At 43.8% G+C, this 23,538-nt stretch overlaps 1 protein-coding gene across 2 annotated transcripts in view; it reads right to left on the reverse strand.

The window, feature by feature from the left end:
- Window positions 1-10,003: 10,003 nt before the first annotated feature.
- Window positions 10,004-23,538, reverse strand: part of MED14 (mediator complex subunit 14) — a 39,715-nt gene continuing 26,180 nt past the window's right edge. For both annotated transcript variants that reach the window (XM_065646182.1, XM_065646174.1), the window contains 14 exons: window positions 23,362-23,508; window positions 23,184-23,275; window positions 21,897-22,049; window positions 21,409-21,678; window positions 19,944-20,099; window positions 19,269-19,380; window positions 18,491-18,622; window positions 17,269-17,451; window positions 16,359-16,594; window positions 15,706-15,885; window positions 15,398-15,505; window positions 14,830-14,955; window positions 14,032-14,221; window positions 10,004-10,515 (listed from right to left, as the gene is read on the reverse strand). In XM_065646182.1, the coding sequence (XP_065502254.1) occupies window positions 10,442-10,515; window positions 14,032-14,221; window positions 14,830-14,955; window positions 15,398-15,505; window positions 15,706-15,885; window positions 16,359-16,594; window positions 17,269-17,451; window positions 18,491-18,622; window positions 19,269-19,380; window positions 19,944-20,099; window positions 21,409-21,678; window positions 21,897-22,049; window positions 23,184-23,275; window positions 23,362-23,508 (2,159 nt within the window). In that variant the 3' untranslated portion in view covers window positions 10,004-10,441. The remainder of the gene's footprint in view (window positions 10,516-14,031; window positions 14,222-14,829; window positions 14,956-15,397; window positions 15,506-15,705; window positions 15,886-16,358; window positions 16,595-17,268; window positions 17,452-18,490; window positions 18,623-19,268; window positions 19,381-19,943; window positions 20,100-21,408; window positions 21,679-21,896; window positions 22,050-23,183; window positions 23,276-23,361; window positions 23,509-23,538) is intronic.

The raw sequence follows: 23,538 nt of genomic DNA on the forward strand, positions 1-23,538 counted from the left end.
GCATAGAAAAGAATGAACTTATTTGTAAAGCTTACCATGTTCACCATTTGTGAAACGCTGTGAAAGAAAAGGCACTACCCAGGACAACAGTCGCTCCCAAGGTAAACTCCAGTCCATAGAAATCAAAAGGAATTTAACATTTCTGAGCATCCAGAGCTACTGCAAACACACATTATGCCCATGCATTCAGCATGGAGCTATGTGATGGTGAGGGACTGCACCTACACTGCCACATGAGAGGGACAGGACCCAGCCTGGGCCCTTGGGACAAGGGGTCCCAACTGACTCACACCCACATGTGTCCATACCCACCCATTTGAGCAAATTCAGCTTGTGGAGAATCATAGAATATCCTGAGGTAGAAGGGACCCACAAGGATCATCGAGCCCAACTCCCATCCCTGCACAGGACAACCCCGCAGGTCACACCATGTGTCTGAGGCCTTGTCCAGTCTCTGCTTGAACACTGTCAGGCTTGGGGCCGTGACACCTCCCTGGGGAGCCTGTTCCAGTGTCCACCACCCTCTGGGGGAAGAACCTTTTCCTCATGTCCAACCTAAACCTCCCCTGCCACATCTTCCTGCCATTCCCCCAGGTTCTGTGGTTGGTCACCAGAGAGGAGCTCAGCGCCTGCCCCTCCTCCTCCCCTTGTGAGGCAGCTGTAGCCCCGTGAGGTCTCCCCTCAGTCTCCTCTTCTCCAGGCTGAAAGGGAGCCAGCCAGGGTGGTCCCGCACGAAGCTGGGAAGCTTGCTAGCCAGCAGGCTCTGCAGGTCAGCATGGCAAGCCCGAGTTCACTCTCTGGCCCACTGTTATTTAGCAGGGGAAAACATGCTGGAATTGACCACAATCTTCAGAGACTCCTGCTAAGCAGAAAATTCAATAGTGTGACCGCTGCGTGTTCCCAGGAGCCTCCTGGCAAACGCTGAGGTCTGTGGTTTCGTTTCCCCCGGTGACTCCTGCATCCCTGCCGGTGCAGCGCGACAGGGTGGAGAACAGCAGAGGTTTGTCCATGGCGGCAGCTGCCAGGCGGGCACTGCTGGGGTGGCTGCTCATCAAACAGCTTCTCACATAGTGTCCTGACACGTTAACTGACAGCTGAACTGGAAAAGTTGAACCCAAGAGTGCACGGTGGGTGGAAAGGGTAGAGCCAAGTTCAAATAGGGGTTAGGTCTCAGCTGGTGGAAAAGCTGGCTGCTCTCCTCTGGGCACCGAGGTGACAGCTAAACAGCACTCATGACTAAGACGGGCTCAACTAGGCTGCTTCAGCGGGGGGGGAAAGATGTCCTAGTAGTATTTGAAGTTACGTTTCAGTTTCCACACAGTAATGTTACTAAAATACTTCTTTTAACATAGCTAAATCGTTATGAAATGTTCTGCTTTGAAGGCTGCCCGAATAGTTAAGGCATACAACCATTTTACCTTTATTTTTTTCAAGGTCATTTGTGCCACATGTATACAAACGCTTCTTTTCCTTGCAGCTTTTGATGGGAGAAGGGCACAGGATAAATTTAATTAAACAAGGTCTAGTCTGTCCTGCTGTTTTGCCAGTAGACAGGGTCAGCACAAAGGACACAGACAACAGGTGCAAAAGATAAACTTAGTTTAACTTCAGTTTAAAGCAGCAACAGAAAGAGTAAGCAAGGCAATGCACTTAACCACTACTACATAGAATTAAGTATAGTGATTAAAAAAGACACATCACCAATCGCCTTAATACTTTACCATCATCCAGATCCGTGCTTCAGCTGGGGAGCCCCTGTCACAGCAAAGAATCAGAGAATCTTTCCTGGAAATTGGGAGGTCCACTCGTAGGTGAGGTCTCCATCACCGCTGTGAGAGGGTCCTGCTCTTATACAGGTTGACAAACAAATCCATGTATCAAAACGCACAGAAATGTCTGGCAGATTGGCATCCTCACTCGGGGGCATTCTGGATCTGGTCAGGATCCTGGGCACGTCCAAAGAGTTCCAGTTTCGCTAATGTGTCTGTAGCTTTGACAACTTCTGAGGATGACTCCCATGGTCGTGTTTGTCTTTGACTACATGTTTCCAAACAAGGCCTGGTAGCTGGTTTCTTAGCATAAAAAAGGAAACACGAATTTCTTATGACATTTTATTTTTCTTAATGATTATATTTTATCTAAGCTACATCTTTTGCTACATCATACATATTTTACTAATGGTTATACATATTTCACTAACTATTAGATACTGTTATAACATTCGGTTGAGAGGTTCATCTAGAAGTCAAATTTGGTTCAGGGCCTATTGCTCAGGCATCAGTACTTCAGGAGACGAGGCTGGTGAGGGGTCTGGAGCACAAGTCTGATGAGGAGCAGCTGAGGGAGCTGGGGCTGTTCAGCCTGGAGAAAAGGAGGCTGAGGGGAGACCTGGTCGCTGTCTGCAACTGCCTGAAAGGAGGTTGTAGCGTGGAGGGGGTTGGTCTCTTCTCCCAGGTAGCAAGTGACAGGACAAGAGGAAATGGCCTCGAGTTGCACCAGGGATGGTTTAGTTTGGATAAATTTGGAAAAATTTATTCGTGGAAAGGGTTGTCAGGCATTGGAACAGGCTGCCCAGGGAAGTGGTGTTTAAAAGACACACAGACGAGGTTCTTAGGGACGTGGTTTAGTGCCTGCGTTAGGTTATGGTGGGACTCGATGGTCTCTTCCAAATAAAATAATTCTATGACTCTTGCTATGATCTTCCAGATATATTTGAGATTATAAGCCTTCGGTAATTACTCCAGTGTTTTTTGCCACGTTTTATAGCACGTAATGTTGTATGGCTCTGCTTAACGAATGGGGCTCCCCGAAAACACCCTGAGAGCAAGGTAATGTAAGAGAGACAAAAACTTTTAAAAAAAGTAATACAGATCAATCTATTTTAAAAACACATTTTTAAAAGGACTGCAGAGAGAAGTAAGCACTTTTGATAGATGTCCAGCGGCTAAAAGGCTTCTGAACTTCAGCTACTCGTTCGGATCAGCTTCTGAACCGAAAACAATATGAAAATGCAAAGCAATGCAATGCAAAGCAATGCAACGCAAAGCAGTGCCATGCAGTGCTTGAAGATCCAGAACAGATAAGGGGCCAAATGCAGGGAGGCCGGGGCAGAGCCCCAGGGTGGTGGGGCATGGTCACAGCGCGGGGGCGGAGCCTCGGGCCGTTGGGGGCGGAGCCTCGGGCCGTTGGGGGCGTGGTCACAGGCCCGGGGGCGTGGCCACAGGCCCGGGGGCGTGGCAGGCGCGAGCCACAGGGCGGGAGCAGCAGCGCCGGCCGCGGCCACAGGGCACAGCTGGACGGCAGCGGCAGGGCCAGAAGGGCAGGGCTTTTCCGCAGGGTCGGGGCCGCAGGGGGTGCAGGGTTATGGGGAAAGGGGCAGAACCAAAGGCCAGGGCTACAGGCAAGACCACAGGGCAGGCCAGTGCAGGCTTTTCTGGAAGGCACCAAAGGGGTTGGTTCTTTTCAGCCTCTTGTGAAAAGCTGAAAAACACACTCCAACGTGGGACACTCTGCACCCTGTCACCCGCTTCCTCCCTTTAGCCCCAGGTACCCTCATGTTCCCAGCAATACTGAGTACATGGGGAGGTCGAGAGAGCCTCCCCAAAAGAACTTCTAAGATTCTGGACCACGTCGCGGCAATCACACTGGAAGGAGGAGCAACAGCACTTGCTCACAGGCTTTACTCAGGGGATTTCATGAGACACGTCATCCCAGGCAGGAACGCTCGTACAGCTCAAGGCCTCGGGCCACATCCTGTTCTTCCCTCTCTTCTCCTGTTCCATCCACAGATGCCCCCTCGCCATCTCTTCTTTCCAAAGTCTCCTCCCGTTCTCCAGCCCATCAGCGCTCCGGCACTTCCCGGCGCTCGGGAAACTCTCTTCCGGGCCCTCCTTTGCCGAGCCGCCAGCCTCGGGGGAGCGATGCCGGGGCCTCGGCAGACAGACCTCGGTGCGGGAGAAGGCCTCGCCCGGCTTCCAGCTGCCAGGCGCTTGGTACAAAAGTAAGCGCGGCCTTGGGCCGTGCATTTTCAACCATGACAACTAGGCTCAAACGTATCTTTATTCATCAAAATAGGAACCATTACAACCAACACAGTTTGGCCAACGAAGAGCAACTTTGTTTATGCCTGTACAGTAAAAATCCCTGCTTCGGGATTGAACCAGCTCTTGCAAACTATTTTCTGCATCCTGCTGGTTGCGGAAGGGTTTTTCCTGCAAAAGGTTGCTGAGATGCTCAAAGAAGTGGCAGGCAGCTGGCAAGAGCTCATGTGAATATGGCACATGAGGCAAAATCCATAGCCCGAGGCGGTCACCTTTTGAAGCGTTGGACGCGCAATGTGCGGTTGCGCATTGTCACGGAGAAGAACGGGGCCCTTTCTGTTGGCGGATGCCAGCTGAAGGTGTTGCAGATTTATTTCGGTGCATCTCATCTGTTCACCGAGCACCCTTCTGGGATGCCACGGCTTTGCCGGCATTCAGAAAGCTGTGGTGGATCAGACCGGCAGCAGACCACCAAACAGGGACCGTGACCTTTTTTTGGTGCAAGTTTGGCTTTGGGAAGTGCTTTGGAGTTCAGTGTGTTGCACATTACACTGCATTTTAATAAAGGACTAAGAAAAGAACCACTATACCTTGTGCAAGTTGCAAGTCAAACGTGTACCGCACCTCCTGCGCCTCCATGTTTGGTGCGATGCCTTTCAGCTGATCCCTTAAGTCTTTCAGCTTTCTTATGTAATAAGGAACTTTCTCTCGTGCACGAGGAAACCGAGCACATCTTGCACTGGACGATGGCATAACGTAGCAGAGCTCGAGACAAAGAGCAAGAAAAATCGCGTTACTGGTCCCTGAACTATGAGCTAATATTTAGCGCATTGAGAATAACTTACACAGTTCAGCTCACTGTTTTAACCCTTTGTACAAACCTCACCTAATGGCACGAGTGGTTGTGGGAGAGGAGAAAAGGAGCCTTTTGTTTTCCTCCATCGGCTAGATGCCTTGCCCCAAAGAGAGGGGCTGATGATCAGCTGCTGAAACCAGGACAATTTTCACCGGGTGTTGAAGTCCTGCAGGAGCAGCAGCACCAGTGTGTGGTACAAGAAGTACCATTTACAACCGTATGGCAGAAAGTCAAGCGCGCTCTAGAGCTCCCTGAGCAGGAAGGAGTCACGGCCCGCCAATAATTTTACTAGGACCACTCTGCTGTTAGGAAAAAAAAGCAAAAAACCAAAAAAACCCAAAACTGGAAATAGCGTGACCAGTCTCTCAACGTCTCTGTCGCGGCTCCCTGCAGACTGACAGCTTCCCACGGCGTTACTCTATCCAGTCGCACGAACATCTGCTTTCTTGTTTCCTCACCAACAGACAGCGAGGGCTCGACACCCAGAGCAAAGCCGGCGCGCCAAGCGATTTCTCCTCCCGGCCCGCACCTCGGCCCGGGGCAGCTGTTCCCCGCCGCTCCGCACGGACCTGACGGGAGCCGCGGCGCGTCGCTCGTAGCGCTTGGGAGCCGGGCGAGAGACCCTCTCAGCTCTCTGAACACGCGGGCTTTGCCGCGATCTCAGGAAAGCGCTCGGTGAAGATCCCCCGTTTCTCCGACAGTTCCCCTATGGGCAGGAAAACGGAGCCGGGTTGTGTTTCCCGCAGCCTCTCCGAGCTTCTCTCTCGTCGTGCAGCTCCGAGCGGGAGAATTCCCAGCTTCTCGCAGGTGTTTATTCCCGAGGACGGGATCCCGCCGCTGCTCCGGGATCCCGCCGCTGCTCCGGAACCCCGCCGCTGCTCCGGAACCCCGCAGCGCCCGGGGAAGCCCCGGGGACCCCCGGCCCCCCTGCCTGGGCGCCCGGTACTTGGGAGCGGCCGCCGCCCCCGCCCAGCGCAGCCGGATTGGCTGTTGCGTGCGCCACGGGCCTGCCTGCCGCCTCCTCATTGGTCGGCGGCTCAGTCCGTTCCCTGGGGGCTGGCCAGTGGGCTGAGGGAGAGGGCGGGGAGAGGGCGGGCGGCGTTGCCGCGGTAACGGCCGCGCCGGGGCTGGCGGCGGGCGAGGGAACGGGTGTGGAGGTGGCGTCGGTTGAGGCCCGTCGTGCTGGGCGAAAGGATGTGAGGCTGCGGGGAATGTGCGGGGAGGGGGGGAGCCGTGTTGCAGGTGGCTGGGAGGCCAGAAAGGGCTGTTGGCAGAGGGGCTTTGCGGGGAGGGGGTGCGTGAGGGGCCAGGGAAGGGGCTGAGTGGGCTGCTGGGGTGGGTCTCGTGTGAGATCAGCCATCGAGGCTGGACATGAGGAGAAGGTTCTTGAGGCAGAGGGTGGTGCAGCAGTGGCGCCGGCTCCGCAGGGAGCTGTCACGGCCCCAAGCCTCTCAGTGTTCAGGAAGAGGAATGCAATGCAATGCAATGCAATGACATGCAAATGTCTGAGCCCCAGAACAGCACAAGGCCCGCACCTAGGGAGCCACGGAGCCACGAGGCCAGAGGGGGCACGGCCCAGGCTGAGCCACAAGTCAGTAGGGCCAGGGACACCCAGCACTGTCAGCCAGCGGGGGCAGGGGGCAGGGCACAGGGCAGGGGCAGCCCAGGCTTTTCTGGAAAACACTGGAAGGCTTGGTTCTTTCCAGCCTTGGTTCAAAATACAGAAACTGGACTGAAACGTGGGACACTCTGCACCCTTTCACCCACTTCCTCCCTTTAGCCCCAGATAGCATCATGTTCCCATCAGTGCTGAGCAGATGGGGAGATCAATAAAGCCTAAAAAAATCACTTGTTAAGAATCTGGACCACATCAAGGCAATCATGGTGGAAGCATGAGCAAGAACAGCAGTCAGGATCACGCTTCAGTTGGGCTGTTTCAGGAGCAATGTCCTCCAAAAGAGCAACGCTCTTGCAATTCACAGTGTTGGACCAGATCGTGTTTTTCCCTCTCTTCTTCCATTGCACACATGCACCCTGGCCATCTCTTCTCTCACCAGCCTCCTCCCATTCTGAAGATGCTCACCACTCCAGCACCAGGGTCCTAACCCAGAGCACTTGGGAAACTCTCTTCTGGGCCCTCCTGTTCTAAGCCACCAGCCTCAGGAGAGCAACTCCCGTGCCTTGACAGACAGACCTCATCAGAGGAGGAGATCTTGCCTGGCTTCCAACTACTATTTGGTTGGTGCAAAAGTAAGGGCTGTTTTGGACCTTCCATTTTAAATCTTTACAACTAGGCTCACATCCATCTTTATTTGTCAAAATAAGAAACGTTACAATCAACACAGTTTTGCCAACGAGAAACAAGTTTGTTTCTTCCTGTAGCCTAAAAATCTGACCTTCAGGATCTGATGAATTCTTGGAAAGCATTTTCTGCATCCTGCTGGTTGTGGAAGCGTTTTCCCTACAAAAAGTTGTGAAGATGCTTGAAGAAGTGGTAGTCTGTTGACAAGAGGTCAGGTGAATACAGCGCATGAGGCAAAACTTCGTAGCGCAATGTGTTCAACTTTTGGAGTGTTGTTTGTGGGACGCATGGTCAGGCATTGTCATGGAGAAGAATCGGACCCTTTCTATTGACTGATGGCAGCTGCAGGCGTTGCAGTTTTTGGTGCATGTCATTGATTTGCTGAGCAGACTTCTCAGATGTAATGGTTGTACCAGGATTCAGAAAGCAGTAGTAGATCAGACTGGCAGCAGACCAGCAAACAGTGACCGTGACCTTTTTTTGGTGCAAGCTGGGCTTTGGGAAGTGCCTTGGAGGTTCTTCTCGGTCCAGCTGCTGAGCTGGTCATCGCCGCTTGTCATATAGAATCCACTTATCCCACATCATAATCCAATCAAAAAATGGTTTGTTGCTGTTGCGTAGAATTAGAAGAGAAGGTGACACTTCAAAACAACATTTTTAAAAATTTTCGGTCAGCTCACGAGGCCCTCACTTACTGAGCTTTTTCACCTAATTTGCTTCAAATGCTGAACAACCATATAATGGTCGATGTTGAGTTCTTCAGCAATTTCTTGTGTAGTTGTAAGAGGCTCAGCTTTGACGATTGCTCTCACTTGGTCATCGTCAACTCCTGATGACTGGCTGCTACGCTCCTCATCTTCAAGGCTCTCTTTTGCAAAACTTCTTGAGCCAGATACATACTCAGATTTGGTTTTTGTCTAACATAATTTCCATAGTCTAAAATAAATATAAGCAGCAAGTAATAAGTCAGTAGCAAAAAAAAAAAAAAAAAAAAAAAAAAAAAAAAAATCAAGCAAGTGCAGCGCATTAAGATGATGTATAACGTAACCACATTTACTTCAGAATGTACTCCAATATCAAACAGCAAATGTCAACAATGCAAAAACCACAATCCCTTTTGCACCAACCTAATAGTTTTATGGAGCTTTGTTTTATCTCAGCTACTTAAAATTAGAACTTGTTTTCTGCAATCTTTGTAAACTCAAACAGTCTCAAAGGTAACCTGCAGGACGCTCAAATGTGTGAGGAGAGCAAGTAATTTAAACTTAGTTTCAAGTAAAAAAATCCCCCAAACCCTCACCTTGATTTTTGCAGGGCTCAAAAAAGCCTCTTCCCCTCTTTTCTGTATTAAGAAAACCTTTAACACGGTCAGTATTTGTTATCTGGAGAGCCAGAAAGTCTATTGCAGTCATTTGGGATGGCTTTTTGGATAGTTGAAAAGTTGTGTTCCCATTTGATGCTGGCTAACATTGCTATGACAGATCTGTGGATCGGTTCAGAACGGCCTTTTCTCTTTTCTTTTTTCTTTTCGTGTAATTCAATTTCTCTCATGCTTGTCCCACAGGCAGGTTTAGCAGAAACAATCCAAGGATTCTGTAGGGTGTGGAGTCACTGCAGCACTTTTAATGAAATAAATGGACAACCAAATCTTCTGCAACGATGAAAATCTACAAATAGCACCAATGCAGCAGGTGGATGTGACATCTGGCTACCAGAAAACAAGACTGAACACATGAAAAACGAAATTTAAAACTGCACTTGTGAATACAGTCATTTATTTGAAAGGAACAAGTGTCACTGGTCAGTGGGAAATGCCTCCTTTCACTAGTAGCATTTTCCCTAAGAATTTAAGTATTTAGGAGAGGCTTAGGACATGGTGGGTGGTAAGAGGAGTGATGTGCATAGTACAAAATAAAATTCGATCTTCCCATAATCTCAGATTGGGAATGTCAGTTCATAACCATCTGTCACTAGTTCATGTATTTTGTTTTCTCTGCCCCGCAGGGAGAGACCTTCCTCCTTCCCACCCCAGCTTTTACCTTCAAGTGCTGCAGCTCTCACGGTGGGGGAGGCTTTGCCACCAGCACTCGCCTGCCCCCGAGCACAATGAATATAAAGCTTCTTTTAGGCATGGGAATACTCAGACCTTGAATCCAGACTAGTAGCCAGCAAAATAGCCAGTCTTTTTCAGACATACTCATGTCACCTCTCAATTTTAAAACATCTGTTAAGTTGTTAAAAGACAGAAATAGAAAAATCCTTCCAACTGAGTTACAGAGGTGTCTCTAACTACGAACTCCATGACGGATGAAAAAAGGTGCCTTCTTCCACTAAACTTTGCTTTTGGGACAGAACAGATGTAGTTCTTTATGACCATAAGAAATGAAGCATCATTTTAAGTAATTACTGGTTATTTACACAATGAGGAAAGTGAACAAACTCCGGTTTCCTACGACTTGGAACAAATCAAACCCGCAGAATAAATTAAAAAAAACCCCAAAACACAGGAACAACCACAACATTTTTGTTTGGTTGACTGGTTGCTTTTTGTGGTTTTTGTTTGTTTGGTTTTTTTTGTTTTTTTTCTTAAATTAGCAGCACATGCACGCATGTGTGTGCGGGTGTGTGTGTGGAAACAAGGTCGCATACAGACAAAGCCAAGTAAGTGTGAATACAAGAGATTTGGCCAGTGGCTACAGTGGAGAGGAATAATATTTAAGATTATACAACACCCAGGTTAAGATTTTTTTAATACAGTTTATTAAATATTGCTTTTTGGGGACATGTTTACAACAAGCCCAAATAAATTGTCTAAGGATTCAAAGCAGTCATATTAAAATACAGCTTCAATATAAAGTTTGTCACAGTTTTACAGTATTCAAAAATGACAGACCTGCCTTAAAAAAAGACTATTACACCAAAACATAAGAAAAACAGAAAAACAAACAAGTTTGGCATTTTCATAATCTTTATAGTATAAAACAGAATATTAAATCTATTACCAGCAAGCTGATACTTCAATCTGTTACCTAGTCTGAAGTGTCTCCCGTTAAAACACACTATACAACAGCACTATACAAAAGTCGTGGTGATACTCATTTGATGAAAGTGCATCCCTGAAAGTTTGCCAGTTTATTATAGTTAGCTCTTAAAAAACGTAAAATTAAAACGTCCTCTTTTAATTGAAGGCTTTATAATTTTTTTTTCTGTTTTGTCTCACTTTCAGCCTTCTTTTAAAAGTGTCTAGGGACGCCCACCAGGGGGCAGCGTAAGATTAACCATCAAATCACGAACGGCTGCAAATATTGTGCATTCACCTGGAACAGGGAAAAGAGACAGGTTAGCATCGCTCCCCGACAGGCCCTCACGCCAACCACCTCCCCAAGCAGCGCCCAACACTGGCTCCGACCGCGCTGGCGACCCCGGACAGGCACGGGCTGACCGTACGCACGGTGACCGCCACCCGCAAATCCCAGTGACCTCCAAGGACGTTGGGATTTGCAACTTATTTTATACTGAAGTAACTCGGGCTTTCCCAGCAGGACAGCTCTTGTGGGCCGTGACATTGCAAGAGGCTCTTAATGTTTAATTCCTTTTGAACGTCATGTTGAATCTATACGAGAATTTATCATACGTGGCACTGCAATCTGAATTTTTCTGTATGTTATTAATTAAAAGCACTATATCTTACAGAGAAAAAACCCCAACTTTTTCAAGTTCTATCTGTATTAATTAAAATCAGAAACTAAACATTTCAAAAGACTCATGTCTGAAACAGCTGGAAGATGTTTTCTGTCCTAAGTCTAGTTCTGGAAACATTTCTAATTCCAACACTGGGTTAAATCTGTTTCTTCCAACCAAATTGCTCTGGCTCTGCCCTTGACATCTAAAATGCAAAATAAAATACAGAGCAAATGGACTTTTATTTCAACCAGCTGAGATCTGATACACAGAGAAAAAACCAGCCACAGCCATCTCAAGATTTGAATACCAGAATTTTTTTATAAAAACACACACACATATTCAGAAATAGCTTAAAAAAAGTTAAAACCAATAGCATCAAAAAGGTTTAATTAGAACAACAAAAGGTGAAGTGTTAGGCAGCTGTGACTTTCATTTGCTGTTTCCTGATGAGAGAATACAGTTAATAGCCATTGTCATACCCTGGTCACTGTGGGCTGAATTTTTCCTGTGTATTTCAAGAAACATCAATTAGAAGACACTGAATTTAGTTGCTGAAGGAGCAACAGTGTGAGCAAAGAGATCTGAGTAGAGCCTGTTGGGATGCATCAATCCTAACTGCCAAACTAGGGATTCTTGAGATTATTTTGGGCAAGTCATTATCATATCAAAGCTACAACTCTGGGCTAAATACCATTCACTGCATCACTGAAAATCAGACATTGAAAAATGCTTAGTCATGAAGTGCTTTAAGAAATATCATGAGTCACTCGAGCTCCTCTCTAGGGGTCACCTCCAGTGTCTGTAGGGACTTTCATTTCCTTACCAGATTGATGTCCACTACATAATACAGGTTGCAGACTTACAGCTCAAGTTTAACCCTATTATTCCAGGGCTTGATTCCACCTCAGTTCCTACAATTATTTCCCCAAATAAAATATTTTTTCCCATGGAGGCACAGGTGAAGTGATCTCAGAAAGACAGCATACTCACAATGAGTCAACATTTTACTATTAAACTGCCCACAGATCAGAAAAGAAAACTCTTCCAAAAGAACTTACTTTTCAGGCACTACCATTTTATTAAGAGGAAAATTAAGCTGGATACAAAATACTTTCTCACAAGGAGAGAAAGGTAAAAAAAGATACAGCCAAAACCGGGCAACACTGATTACGGGTTACAATGAAAGTGCCAGTAATATCATACGTGCATGATGGGAAGCCCTGGTCCTTTCTGGCTGAAACAGTGAAAAATTCACTTAACCAAGCAAATTTCAATTAGTGCAGCAGAAGAGCTAACACAGGTAGGAAAATCCTGGGAACAGCACAATAGCATCAGGAGAGAAAGGATATGCATCTGGGATCTCCCATGTACTCCTGTTGTAAAAGAAGTCTCCCAACTATCTACTTTGATCTGTTGGCTCTGCTATCACCTTTCAAAGGCAAAGAAGGTATCTTGTTCTCTTTTATCAGATATAACAACATACATTTTGACAGTAAGAACACAGGAAATTGCATTTCAAGTGTCCTCAGGGAAGATCCTACTTCAGCTGGTGGTGTAAATAAATAAATAAATAAATAGATAAATAAATAGATAAATAAATCCAGACAGACTCAAGCTTTATTTCAGAAGTCAGAGGAAAGACTACTAGAAATGTCTTCTGCTCAGCTAGGTACACTCTTCCTTGCCTGGATAAGGTCCTGCTTGGGGCTACAAGCTCTTTTTATACACTTTTTCCCCCCCGTCTCTACTCTGCTTCTTGTACCACACTCTGAAACTACATCAAAACTCGTGTGACAAACAAAAATTGTCTATCCTGATCTATCTAACGATCATCAGAAGACACCTCACCTGGGGTACTCAAAAGCAGCTTTGACAATTACTCTCTATGCTGCAGCTCTTTTACCTTAAAACATAACTTAGTGCAATAACAAACAGCAAAACAAATTATTTACCCTTCCCCACAATAGGGGAACTCAATGGGGAAGCATCTTCCAAAAGAAACACCTGGAGCTTAGTTAACATATCTTGAAAGAGAAGTGCTACACAAACAACAGTTCTGTACCACATACAGAACTCTTACAGGTTACCCCACATGCCTTCAAGGCTATTCTCTCTCTCCTATTTACCTATGCTATTACTATATGTAAAACAGAAAATGCATGTTAATTTAAATCTCACCATTTTCAGAAACGTATGTGTGTCCACACCAATTTAAGATAAACATTGCTCATGTTCTAGCAATCGAAATAAACCATCAAGCATAGTTAAAATTACTGCGTAACAATGAATAATTACACAGAATAGAAGTAGAATTCAACTTCCAGATTCGCAACTTCAATCTATTCACTGGGTTATTGAAAAAAGGCTTTGTTCTTCAGCATGTCACTACAGCAGAACTGAAAGGTATTGTTCCTACGAGCCATCTATGTATTAGGACCCCACACCATTGCTTACAGACAACATGCTGCCCAAAGAACCTGCCACCATTGTTTAATGTTTCAGATATTAAAAAAAGATAATTAAAAAGCATGACAAACAAGAGGGAAAGCAAAGCACACCATCACTCACAGCACACTACCTACAGGCCAATGAACATTCAGAACAACCTATTTAGATCAAACACTTCACAGCACGTTTGGTGGACACAACTGCATGCGCCTCTGTTAGTGTACACACCGACAAAGGAGTATACAATCGCTCCAACTACTTTTTAATCATTCACAGCACGTGGACAAGTTCTGATAACTATTTTAACATCCCTTCATATTCTACTGTTAAGCTCAATAAATTAATAATTAACCATGAAAACTGACACTTGACCATAGCATATTTCTTGTGACTCATTTTGGGCCCATTTGTTAAAAAGTATGACTCCTACTGTACAGCAAGAGCTGGGCCAACAAGAGGTGCATTCTATCACTTGGGCAGAACAGCAAAATCCAGCCTGAATCATCAGTATAACCTTCTGCTGCGTTGCCAGTACTTGCTATTAACTTATGTATTGCCTGTTGCATCAGGAGTTTGTAATCACTAAAGACATATGATAGAAACCGAGAAGAATTCAGACTTAAGAGAGGTTTAGTTTTACACTGGAGATTTGTCACAGATGTCTGGGTGAAGAGAATATATCTACTGGACATGTACAGTACCTGGTCGTGATGAATTCAGTTCAGCAAACCTCTTTAGAATATTGCTAACCATCATTGGAGCAGCAACAGAAGAGTTCTGCTGCCTGGGAATGTCAGCCTGTTGCGTTGTACCTGAAGCCATATCATAAATAATTGGGACAATAATACTAACAGCTTCCTGTGGAACTGTTGTTTTCTGTGTTAGCTGGAGCTGTGAGAAACAAAAAGTGTGTTAAATTGAAAGACCATGTACTGCAGCGCAACTTCAGATAAACATTCTAGGCCTACAGACAGCATGAACTTCCACCCCCTCAGTTTTCACACATCAATTCTGTAACAGAGAAGTTATCAATCAGGTGTAGACTATTTTCTTCTCAAAAGCACCCTACAGCAACCATTGCCTCAGGGAAGACACTAATATAGATTTGTTCTAAACATCTCATTCCTGCTGTCCCTTCCCAGCACCACTAATGTGTGTATCACTTACTCTAGGTGGTTAGTGCCTCAAAGAAGAACAAAAGACCCAGAGGGTGAGCATCTGAAGATATCCGCAGCCCAGAGGGAACTGAATTTATATATTGGCAACTTCTCTCCAAGAACACAAAACATGAAGAGCTGCTGGGCTTTTATAGGAGGGAGAACAGGAATACTAACTGAACTCATTACAAAAGAGATGAACGCAAATCTAGGCTTCCAAACAGCAGAACAGTTTTAGCTATTACAGTTGTCAGATACAGCCTGCTTATGTTTTGCTACTAACTTGTGATTATTTCAAAGACATGCAGCCCACAAAATTTTAAAACAGATAGCTCTACTTACAAAAAACAACATTTTGGATTTCAGCACAACAGCAGGTGTTCCTGGAGGCGCAATTGGTGGTGCACTGGGAGGAATTGTTAAACAAAACTGCACATTCCATTTCAGCTGACTTGCCTGATCAGGGAACTGTTTAGAAAGAGCAGCACAGAGAAAGAGCAGCAAAGGTCTCATGTCAGTGACATACACGGATATGAAGTAGGGAAGCATTAAAAAGTAGCATGTACCTCCCTAGCTAACCTGCAGATGTTGCCTAGTTTAGCATAAGTCAAAATAACTCTGAAAGAATTGAGCATAGGATAAACAAGAACACAATCGGAATGATTCAAGCCAGCCCATGCATGTGCCTATAGTGCAGCAATGTGCCTGCAGTTTCTCAAAATCATCAGTTTAAAGGAGAAATTTTGAGAGTTTCCAGGAGAACTAGCAGTAAAATGAAATCTTCTGTATTAACACCACAGAACTTATATAAATTTAGAGCAATTTAAGTGTTTATAGATAAAGATACAGTACCTTTCTTAAAAAACATAATAACCAAAGTTGGGTGAACCAAATAAAACGGTTAACTTACCAACTCAAGTTTCATGATGTGGACACAGTCCCTGAGGATGTGTGTTGGAGCCCCTAGTAATTTCGTGAAGGCTATAAGGGTGTTTGCTTTAAAAGGTGGTCCTGCAACCTAAAAAAAGACATTATTTAGTACTGCCTACTTAGCTAATAACTATGTAATTTAATATGGTAACCAACATGCATAGGTGTTAATTTTATATTTTGCAGTCCTTGCACAGGCCAATGACAGTCAGCAGTTACCACTCACAACACCACCAGAGATTAAAAGCAATGCACAAAAATGTAAGCATTACTGATCTGAGTACATACCCTTGTCTCAAAGAACTTCTCCAAAACCTGTAACTCTTCTGATTTCCACTGTCCTGTATTTTCAGGTGTTACTTTCAGCTGTAAGGTCTGGTTGGTTTTGGGATTGAGAGCAACTCTGCACTTCAGTGCCTCCGTCTTAAACATAATTACACCTGGTTCATTGGAGTTTATTAACTGTAGCTGCATAAAAAGAAGTATCACATTCAGTCAATCATTCACTAAATAGCATGAACACACACACACACATTCACTCCCAAGACTGTAGTGGTTAATCTGCCCTCTTTCCAGAAAGAAAGCACGCAATGTTTGTAGACAGGTAAACTTGCCTTGAGAATGAAGCTTATGCAACATTTGGCTTATTTCTCAGTCACTGAATCAATGCCAAAGAAGTGAAGAGGCACACACTGTCTGTCGCAAACCCTAAAGCAACATTCATGACTGAGTAGTTCAGTTATTGTCAGCTAGTAACTAATTTCTTGAACGCTCCTTGCCAAGTAGTGGCATCCATAGTAACCCTGTGGCTATTCTATTATAGTTCTTATATTTGAAGCACTTCAGTTTGTGCCTGATTTGAGAGACGTGGTACAGAAGCATGAAGAAGAATAGTTGTGAAGTCATACTTGCAGGTCAACATTAAACAACATAAACCATACCGTTTCTTGTTGTATGATCCTCTGAAGATGCCTCCTCATAATAACTGATCCAAGGAATCGCTCAAGAGGGGAGCAAAGATAGCTGCCAGCTAGTCCCGGCACAAGGCCAGGGGTAGGAGAGGGCAACAGCAGAATATTCAAGGCACTGTGGGTGAGGATTGTAGGTATGGATGCAGCCCAAGAGCGCTGAGGTAGTTTACGAGGTGGAGGCATGCTAGTCGGCATCGCTTGGGAACCTATTGATATGGAAGAAGTACTTGCAGTAAGGAAGGATTTAAGCAGAAACATAAGATGTGTTCACTTTATTTGTTGTCACTATACAAGCAATGAGTTCTCTGGGCCAAAGCTAATTCTTCTTATTTAAGAAATTTGGCTGCCTAGTGACAGGCAGACAGACAAAGTCAAAGAATTAGAATTTTGACCCTCCACCTGTGCAAAGACTCTCAGTAACATTAAAATCCTACTCTCTTCTCTTTTTGCAGCACACGAGCAGACAGCAGCTTTGTATAACGAACTCAATGAGATGCAAAGATGGCTAAATCAATCATGCAAGAGCAGCATTACAACTCTGTGATGCAAAAAGTTAGTTATTTGTGTAGGCAAATGTGCCTGTCATTGCTTTCATTCTGAAGAATTTTCTCTCATAGAGCTCCATAGCTTAAGACTAATTTCTGCAGTGCAACAAGAGGTATCAATCTTGATGATGTTTATGCTGTATGATCTAACTTGTTTTCCAATTTTTTATAGAAGATTTTAACTAGGGCAGAATAAAGGCTTCATTTCATTAGGTACTTTACTACACAGGGCAGTAATGACTGTTAAGGCTGATACACAAAACTACCAAAAGGCACAGAACTAGAAATGTTAAACATGAGTGTTTCACAGTCATAACACCGACAAAGAAGCCTACTTGTTCCAGCCCGTGGGGAATGAGAGGCATCTGGGACAGGTGAATGAAGGGAAGGGTTGGCTGGTGACATTCCAGGCATCCGTGCTGCTGGTGATGGACCAGAGACCTGGGGAGATCCTGGCCAGTTCCCTGCACGCTGACTGGGTGACATCATGGTATACGGCGAGCTTGGGTCTATGGTACCTACGGATGTTACAAAACCGTTACTATTTTTTAAATAAGTACAAGGTTTTCTAATCTGGAAATCTAAAAAGGGCTTACCAAAATCTGTAAAGCATGAAAGGGTCTGCAAGCTTTCAGACTACATTTTACAACCATACAGAAAACATAATTGGCGGGGGCAGGGTTTGGGCAGGAAATCAAGATACAGATTCAAGGGTTTTCTGGTTTCATTTTTTAAAAAGTAAAATAAAAGTGAAGGTTAAGGCGAACCAGCATGTTCAGTACATAATGGGGTCTAAACTAAAAAGAGCTCTTGCCTATAGACCTGGACTTTACTGCTCCTTAGCAAATGAAAGCCTCAGCCGGACTGTTCCTCATCTATTCAGTATCTTGCTGTTATTTCTGCTATAAAGACTGATCAGAACAAGCTTCTTAAAAGTCTGTTGTATATCTGTCTCACTTTGTTAATTCTGACAGTTAAACTCGTGTGCTAAAATTACAATCTGAACTGTTCATTTATTGTGATCTATGGAATGGTTTCCAATGCACTGTGATCACAACAAACAATAGTTTTGGCAGATTTCCAAAAAGACTTAAAGGAAGCAACTGAAAGCCATGTTGCTTGGATATAGGTATGTCAAACCAGCAAGACTTTGACAATGTTTTCAAATTGCAAGTATTTGAATTTCTAATCTGTTCCAGCTATTTTTCCAGGAAATGTAGGCAGTGAAAAATCATTCCCTAATCTTACAAGAGACAATGCTCATTAAAAGCCACAGCTGTTGTTCTGTTACAAGACCACACAGAATTTCCCCACATTAGTGAGCATGAAACAGTGACTGACAGTCAATTTTTAAAATGTTAGGAACATCTCAATGTGCCATGTAGCTACTTTTGGCTACTGTTAAGAGTTACAGCCACAGGTACGAAAACACCTACTTAAGCCAATCACAAAACACCAATTTGAGTTCTCAGTTAACTTAGGTCTGTTCTGGAAGACTTCAAGAAGCAAATGTACTCTCCCTACCACTACTTATACACCTGCCAGTAAAGAACTCACCATGTGGGCTGGCGAAGTTAGCTGTTTGTCCCATTGTGATTCCAAGAGAGGAAGGTGAGGGAGTTGGACCAAAGGACGCTGGTGATGGTGCTCTTAGAGCTCCGCTAGGTGAGCTTGCAGCATGCAAATTTCCTAATCAGAGACATCACGTCATTCAACATACGCATTTCCCATTTTTCTCTGATATCTTTTTCAATCAACTGCTATAGCTATCTCCTTTATAGGGAGACAGCAAACAAGATTCCTGAGAACTTGGTTTTGCACTCAAAGGCTTTATTTTATGCACACATGAGCATTATATTTTCCAGATTGATCCACCACACAAAGGAAACTCTCCAAGATATTTGGCTTGAAGAATGGCATTTCCCCCCTGCCCAGCCCTTCCTCAAATGTAAATATTTTTCAGCTGTTGCTCTGTAACAGCTGTGAGCAGAAAGCAGAGCTTTGGTGATTGAAAGCTTTTCTGAAGAAGCAGGTATTTAAAATTAACAGGTTTTGGTCTGAGCAAGTTGTAAGCTGTAAGAATGAAAACAGTCCCAAATATTACACAGCTAAAGATGACAGTTCCATTGAATTAGGCTTTTTTTAGCTTCAAAATGTACTTTCCAAAACATGCATGGCATGACTTTGCTTTGCTATTTCTCCACAATATAAGGTGCATTCTCTTGGCTAACCTGGAGTGAAACACAGCTCAAATAACAGAAAAAAACATCCACGCACATAGAGCTGCGTGCACATTTCCAGCACATGATCAGTACACAAGCTCTCAGCCTCTTACCAGGTGACTGTGTGTGCATCATAGAGGGAGACGGTGTCACTGTGTTGTGATAGGAGGTGGGTGGGGAAGTGAGAGGGTAAGCTCCCGATGCTCCTGCCTGTTTTGCAAATGGCTGAAATTGGCAACACAGAACAACGAAAATTTTTGATCATTTTGTACTAAAACTAAAATTAAGTATGTGCACAAGAATACTAATGAGAGTTTGGTCATCAGGTATGAAATCTTACAGGTCCATCAACATGGTGGTTTGATTCTCTCTATCACGTTGTTCAATGCTCACTATTTTTTCAGTGACTTTTTGCAGTTTTTCCTTAAGATATAATATCTCTGCACCTCATTCTTTTTTATCTGCCATCCTATAACAACAAAGCCTCCTGACTCCCCTCCCCATCTTTTATCTTAACCAGTCGTTTTCCCTCCCTCAGTCCTTTGCTTCTAAGGCAGCAAGTCTCATGTGACCTTCCAAAGCTGCTGTTCATATGCCATGGGCTGTTTACACTGGAATGAGAAATGGCAAAATAAATTAATACATTTTGCCGCAAGGGGAATTCCACAGCAGAGCAGTTTTATAGTCTCCCTTCCCGTTTTTTACTGCTAATCCTTTTAGAACATAAGTTCTTCAAAACCTACAGGTGTGGAAGACAATAAACATTTCTTATTTTGCCTGGAGGGTACCTGTTGTTGTGGTTGCTGTGGTTGCTGCTGGGGTTGAAGCTGCGATATCAAAGAATCCATCATGTCTCCTCCAATAGGAGAAGGCGGGTTATCGTCCTCATTTACAGATCGTCTTCGTGCATCCTGATTGCTGTCAACAAACATGTTCAGGAATGTCTGTGGAAAAATCAGTTTTGTTAGCAATTTCCCCATTTAAATTTTATTACATAAATAAGTACAGTATTTGCTGAGCTGTAATACTAGCTTTATCAGCTACAACACATAAGAAACAGGCAGGTGTCTAGAACTGAATATTAGTGGGCATTCATTTTATACAGTATGAATAGTTTGCAAAATGTATCAATTCATAAACAGAGCTTCTCAGTGGATTTTCAATCGCCTTTTTCTTTTAGAAAGGAGTCTTGCATCACCACCAAACAAGAAACCTTGCTCATTGACATAAAATATCCCTATTTAATTGAAATACCAGCATTTTTCTTTTTCCAAAAAAAAAAAAAAAAAAAAAAAAAAGGAAAAGCCTACACTTGGAAATAGATTAGCTGTTCCAGAACAACTTATCAGTATCCAGAACCTACTGAGCTGTTGTATCACACCTACAACTGCTCTGTTTGGGTAAGAATGCCCAGGTCCCCTCCTCCATAGCATTCTCTTGTACTCAGAGGAATTTGCCAACCATCTTGAATTATTTCCTCCTCTACCTCCCCAATTTAATTCTCTTATACCTTCCGCTGGTATCTACAATCCCCTTTTTCTTCCCATTAGCCTTCCACTCGTTATTTGTGAAAGAGAGAGATGCTTAGGATCAGGTAAATGCAGTACCACAGAATCAAGTGTTCAGTTGCAACTGTCAGAAGAAAAAATTAGCAAACTATTCTGTTTTACAATGTGTGCAACTTTCCAGTATTTCAGTATAACTAGCACTGGTGCAAGCTGTCCTCAGCTAAAGTATTCTGTTAGTGTGCACAGATTCACTTTTCAGGCCAGCACTTTATTCAGAAGCAAAGCCACAGGCTCATGCCACACACCGATGGAAACTATTTTAAAGGAGAAGTTTCCATCTAGAATCATCTGACACGAAGCATTTCCTCATCTGCAACATAGGTGCACTGTCCTGCCACACAACATAGTTTGTGAGGAGCAGTTATTGTCAATCCTGAAGAATACATGTAGTCTGGTCACAAAGCTTCAGCAAGTTTTAACAAAAGGATGCCTGAAGTAGCCTCTATGTTATTTTACATAGATAAGAAAAAGACCCCTTACACTTGATGCTAGTTTTCTTGAAGTAAATATTTTAATTCAAACTAATTAACAAATCTACTGATAAATCAGAAAATTCCTTCTGTGCTCAGAATTTTGGAGGGACTGCAGCTCAAAAAAAGCTTCACAAAGCTCTTCGCATCAGATCTGTACTTCAAGTTAGAAGTTCATTTATTTACATCGTGCCAGAAAACACAGAAACGGTCACCTTTAATCCAGGCGCAGGGTAAAAACCTTCAACTATTTTGCTGTTGTCAAAGAGACTGTACGCCCCATCACGTATTGCTACGACGCCACGACTTCGGCAGTAGATGTCGATGCAGTACATATTCCTGAAAGCCAGCCTGATATGCGTAGGTGACTGTGGCAGAATTGAGAAACACTGATAGGCAGTGTTGGTACGTTGAGTCAGACCCAGCATGGGCACAGTTGGAAGTTTGTTGATGGCATTTAATGGAGCCTGAGTGTCAAACAAAACCTGAGAGAGAACAGATAGTGAGAGATCAGGTAGCTTCCTTTTAAGAAAAGGTCAAGGAAAAGCGGGCACGGGGGGAGACAATCTTCCCCAAGCCACCTTCTGCCAGTGAGATCTATAAACAATCATAGAATATACAAGTAATTTTGAAGACAACAGTTTAAACAGAATTCAGCTCTTAATTATCTTGTACTTCTCGAGAGAAGTTTTTAAAACGTTACCTGTAACAACTGCACCACATTTGGTGTTTTATTAAACATCTCTTGGAGCTGGTGCAGAATTGTGTTGTGACAGTTACTGCAACCTGAGTTTGGGCCAACAGTTCCCAGAGAAATATGGAACTTCTGGAGTATGGAGTTCCACTGAATGCTGATCTGCAAGATCAAGAACATAAAATGGTCTTGGAAACTAGAACAATTACGAAGTTATAACAAGAAAGCTGGTTGGCTGTCATTTTTAATCAAACCTCAACAGATTCCTAACTCATCCTCCTCAAAAGTTGTTGAGGTTCTGAAAAAAAGTGCTGCTAGCTTTAACATCCATTTAGCTAGCTGGATTGTTGGCAACCACAAAACTGGAAAATTATTTTAGCAAGTCAACCAGAAAGAACAAAAGCTTTTTCTGCCAAAGGTGAGAGAGAGAAGATTGAACTTCAGAGATTCATGCCACAGAGAACTGATTAATGAGTTGCTTGGAGTGGTCTGGTTTTCTCAGCTACAGCACACAAACCCAAGAACTGGACATGCTAATATGTAAGGAAGTGACCTCCAAAATCCACACTGCTACTCTTGCTACTTATTCGCTGTGCCAATAAAATGCACATAAAAATACTCTCAAAAATTCAGCTTAGAACATGATCACAAAAACCTTCCAGGAAGCAAATTTCAAGTGTATCAGCTACTTCACATCAGTTACACACAAAAATACATTATCAGTGTATAATAACTGTTCACGCGCTTTCTCCTCTACCTTGCATTTAATGCAAGGGTGCGAGCAAGCACACATTTCAAGTAATTAATAAGATGTAAATTCAAACACTAAAGAGTAAGCTAGAGTTCTGAACAAGGGAACAAGCACTGTTACAAAATAATTAAGGATCTCATTTCAAAGCACAGTACTGCATCTAAAACTTTAGAGTCTTTTCTTCTAAAGCAGTGTTAAGCACACAGCTTACATATATCCATATACCCCAGCATACAACAGTGACCAGTAGCAACACTTGCCATAAGTTTGTCAGAAAAAGACTGCCACACCAGCTTTCATCAATCAGCAGCACGCAACTGTTCTTCCTGCATTTTGAAGCATCTTATACAAATTCTCAAAAATTTCGAACATCTAATAACCTAGCAAATGAGTAATCTGGCACTCTCACTCATTTCTACATTTTTCAGTAGTAACTCCACAATAATGCAATACAAGGAAATACTTTGTAGTGCAACTCTGAGAGCTCTAAGCCTGCCCATTTTGTTTTCAAACATACATTTTAAGTGTGCTTAGGAGTTACTTACTGAGCTTCCCTTGGTAGTTCCATAACAAAGGATAAGTTTTCGGTAGTTGTAGATACGAACTTCTGAAAAAACGTTCAAGTGGTTGGGTATGTCTTCGAAGAGAGAGGGAAAAGAGAGTGAGAAAAACATAGTAATCTGTAAACACATCATTTCAATGAAAAGGAGATGATTTCTGTACCTGGTAAGGATCGTGCAAACTCCAGGACACATTCATACAGCCGAGCAATACTGTTCCAGTCATTAAGGAACATCTCGACAACTTTGCGACCTCCAACTGGTTCAGATAACTGGTTTTCATACGTCAGGTAAACATGACGGGTTGGTCCTGCAGTGTTAGGAGGTGGTAAATACTGAT

The sequence above is a fragment of the Caloenas nicobarica genome, chromosome 1, assembly GCF_036013445.1.
Source record: "Caloenas nicobarica isolate bCalNic1 chromosome 1, bCalNic1.hap1, whole genome shotgun sequence".
In the NCBI taxonomy this organism is placed as follows: Eukaryota; Metazoa; Chordata; class Aves; order Columbiformes; family Columbidae; genus Caloenas; species Caloenas nicobarica.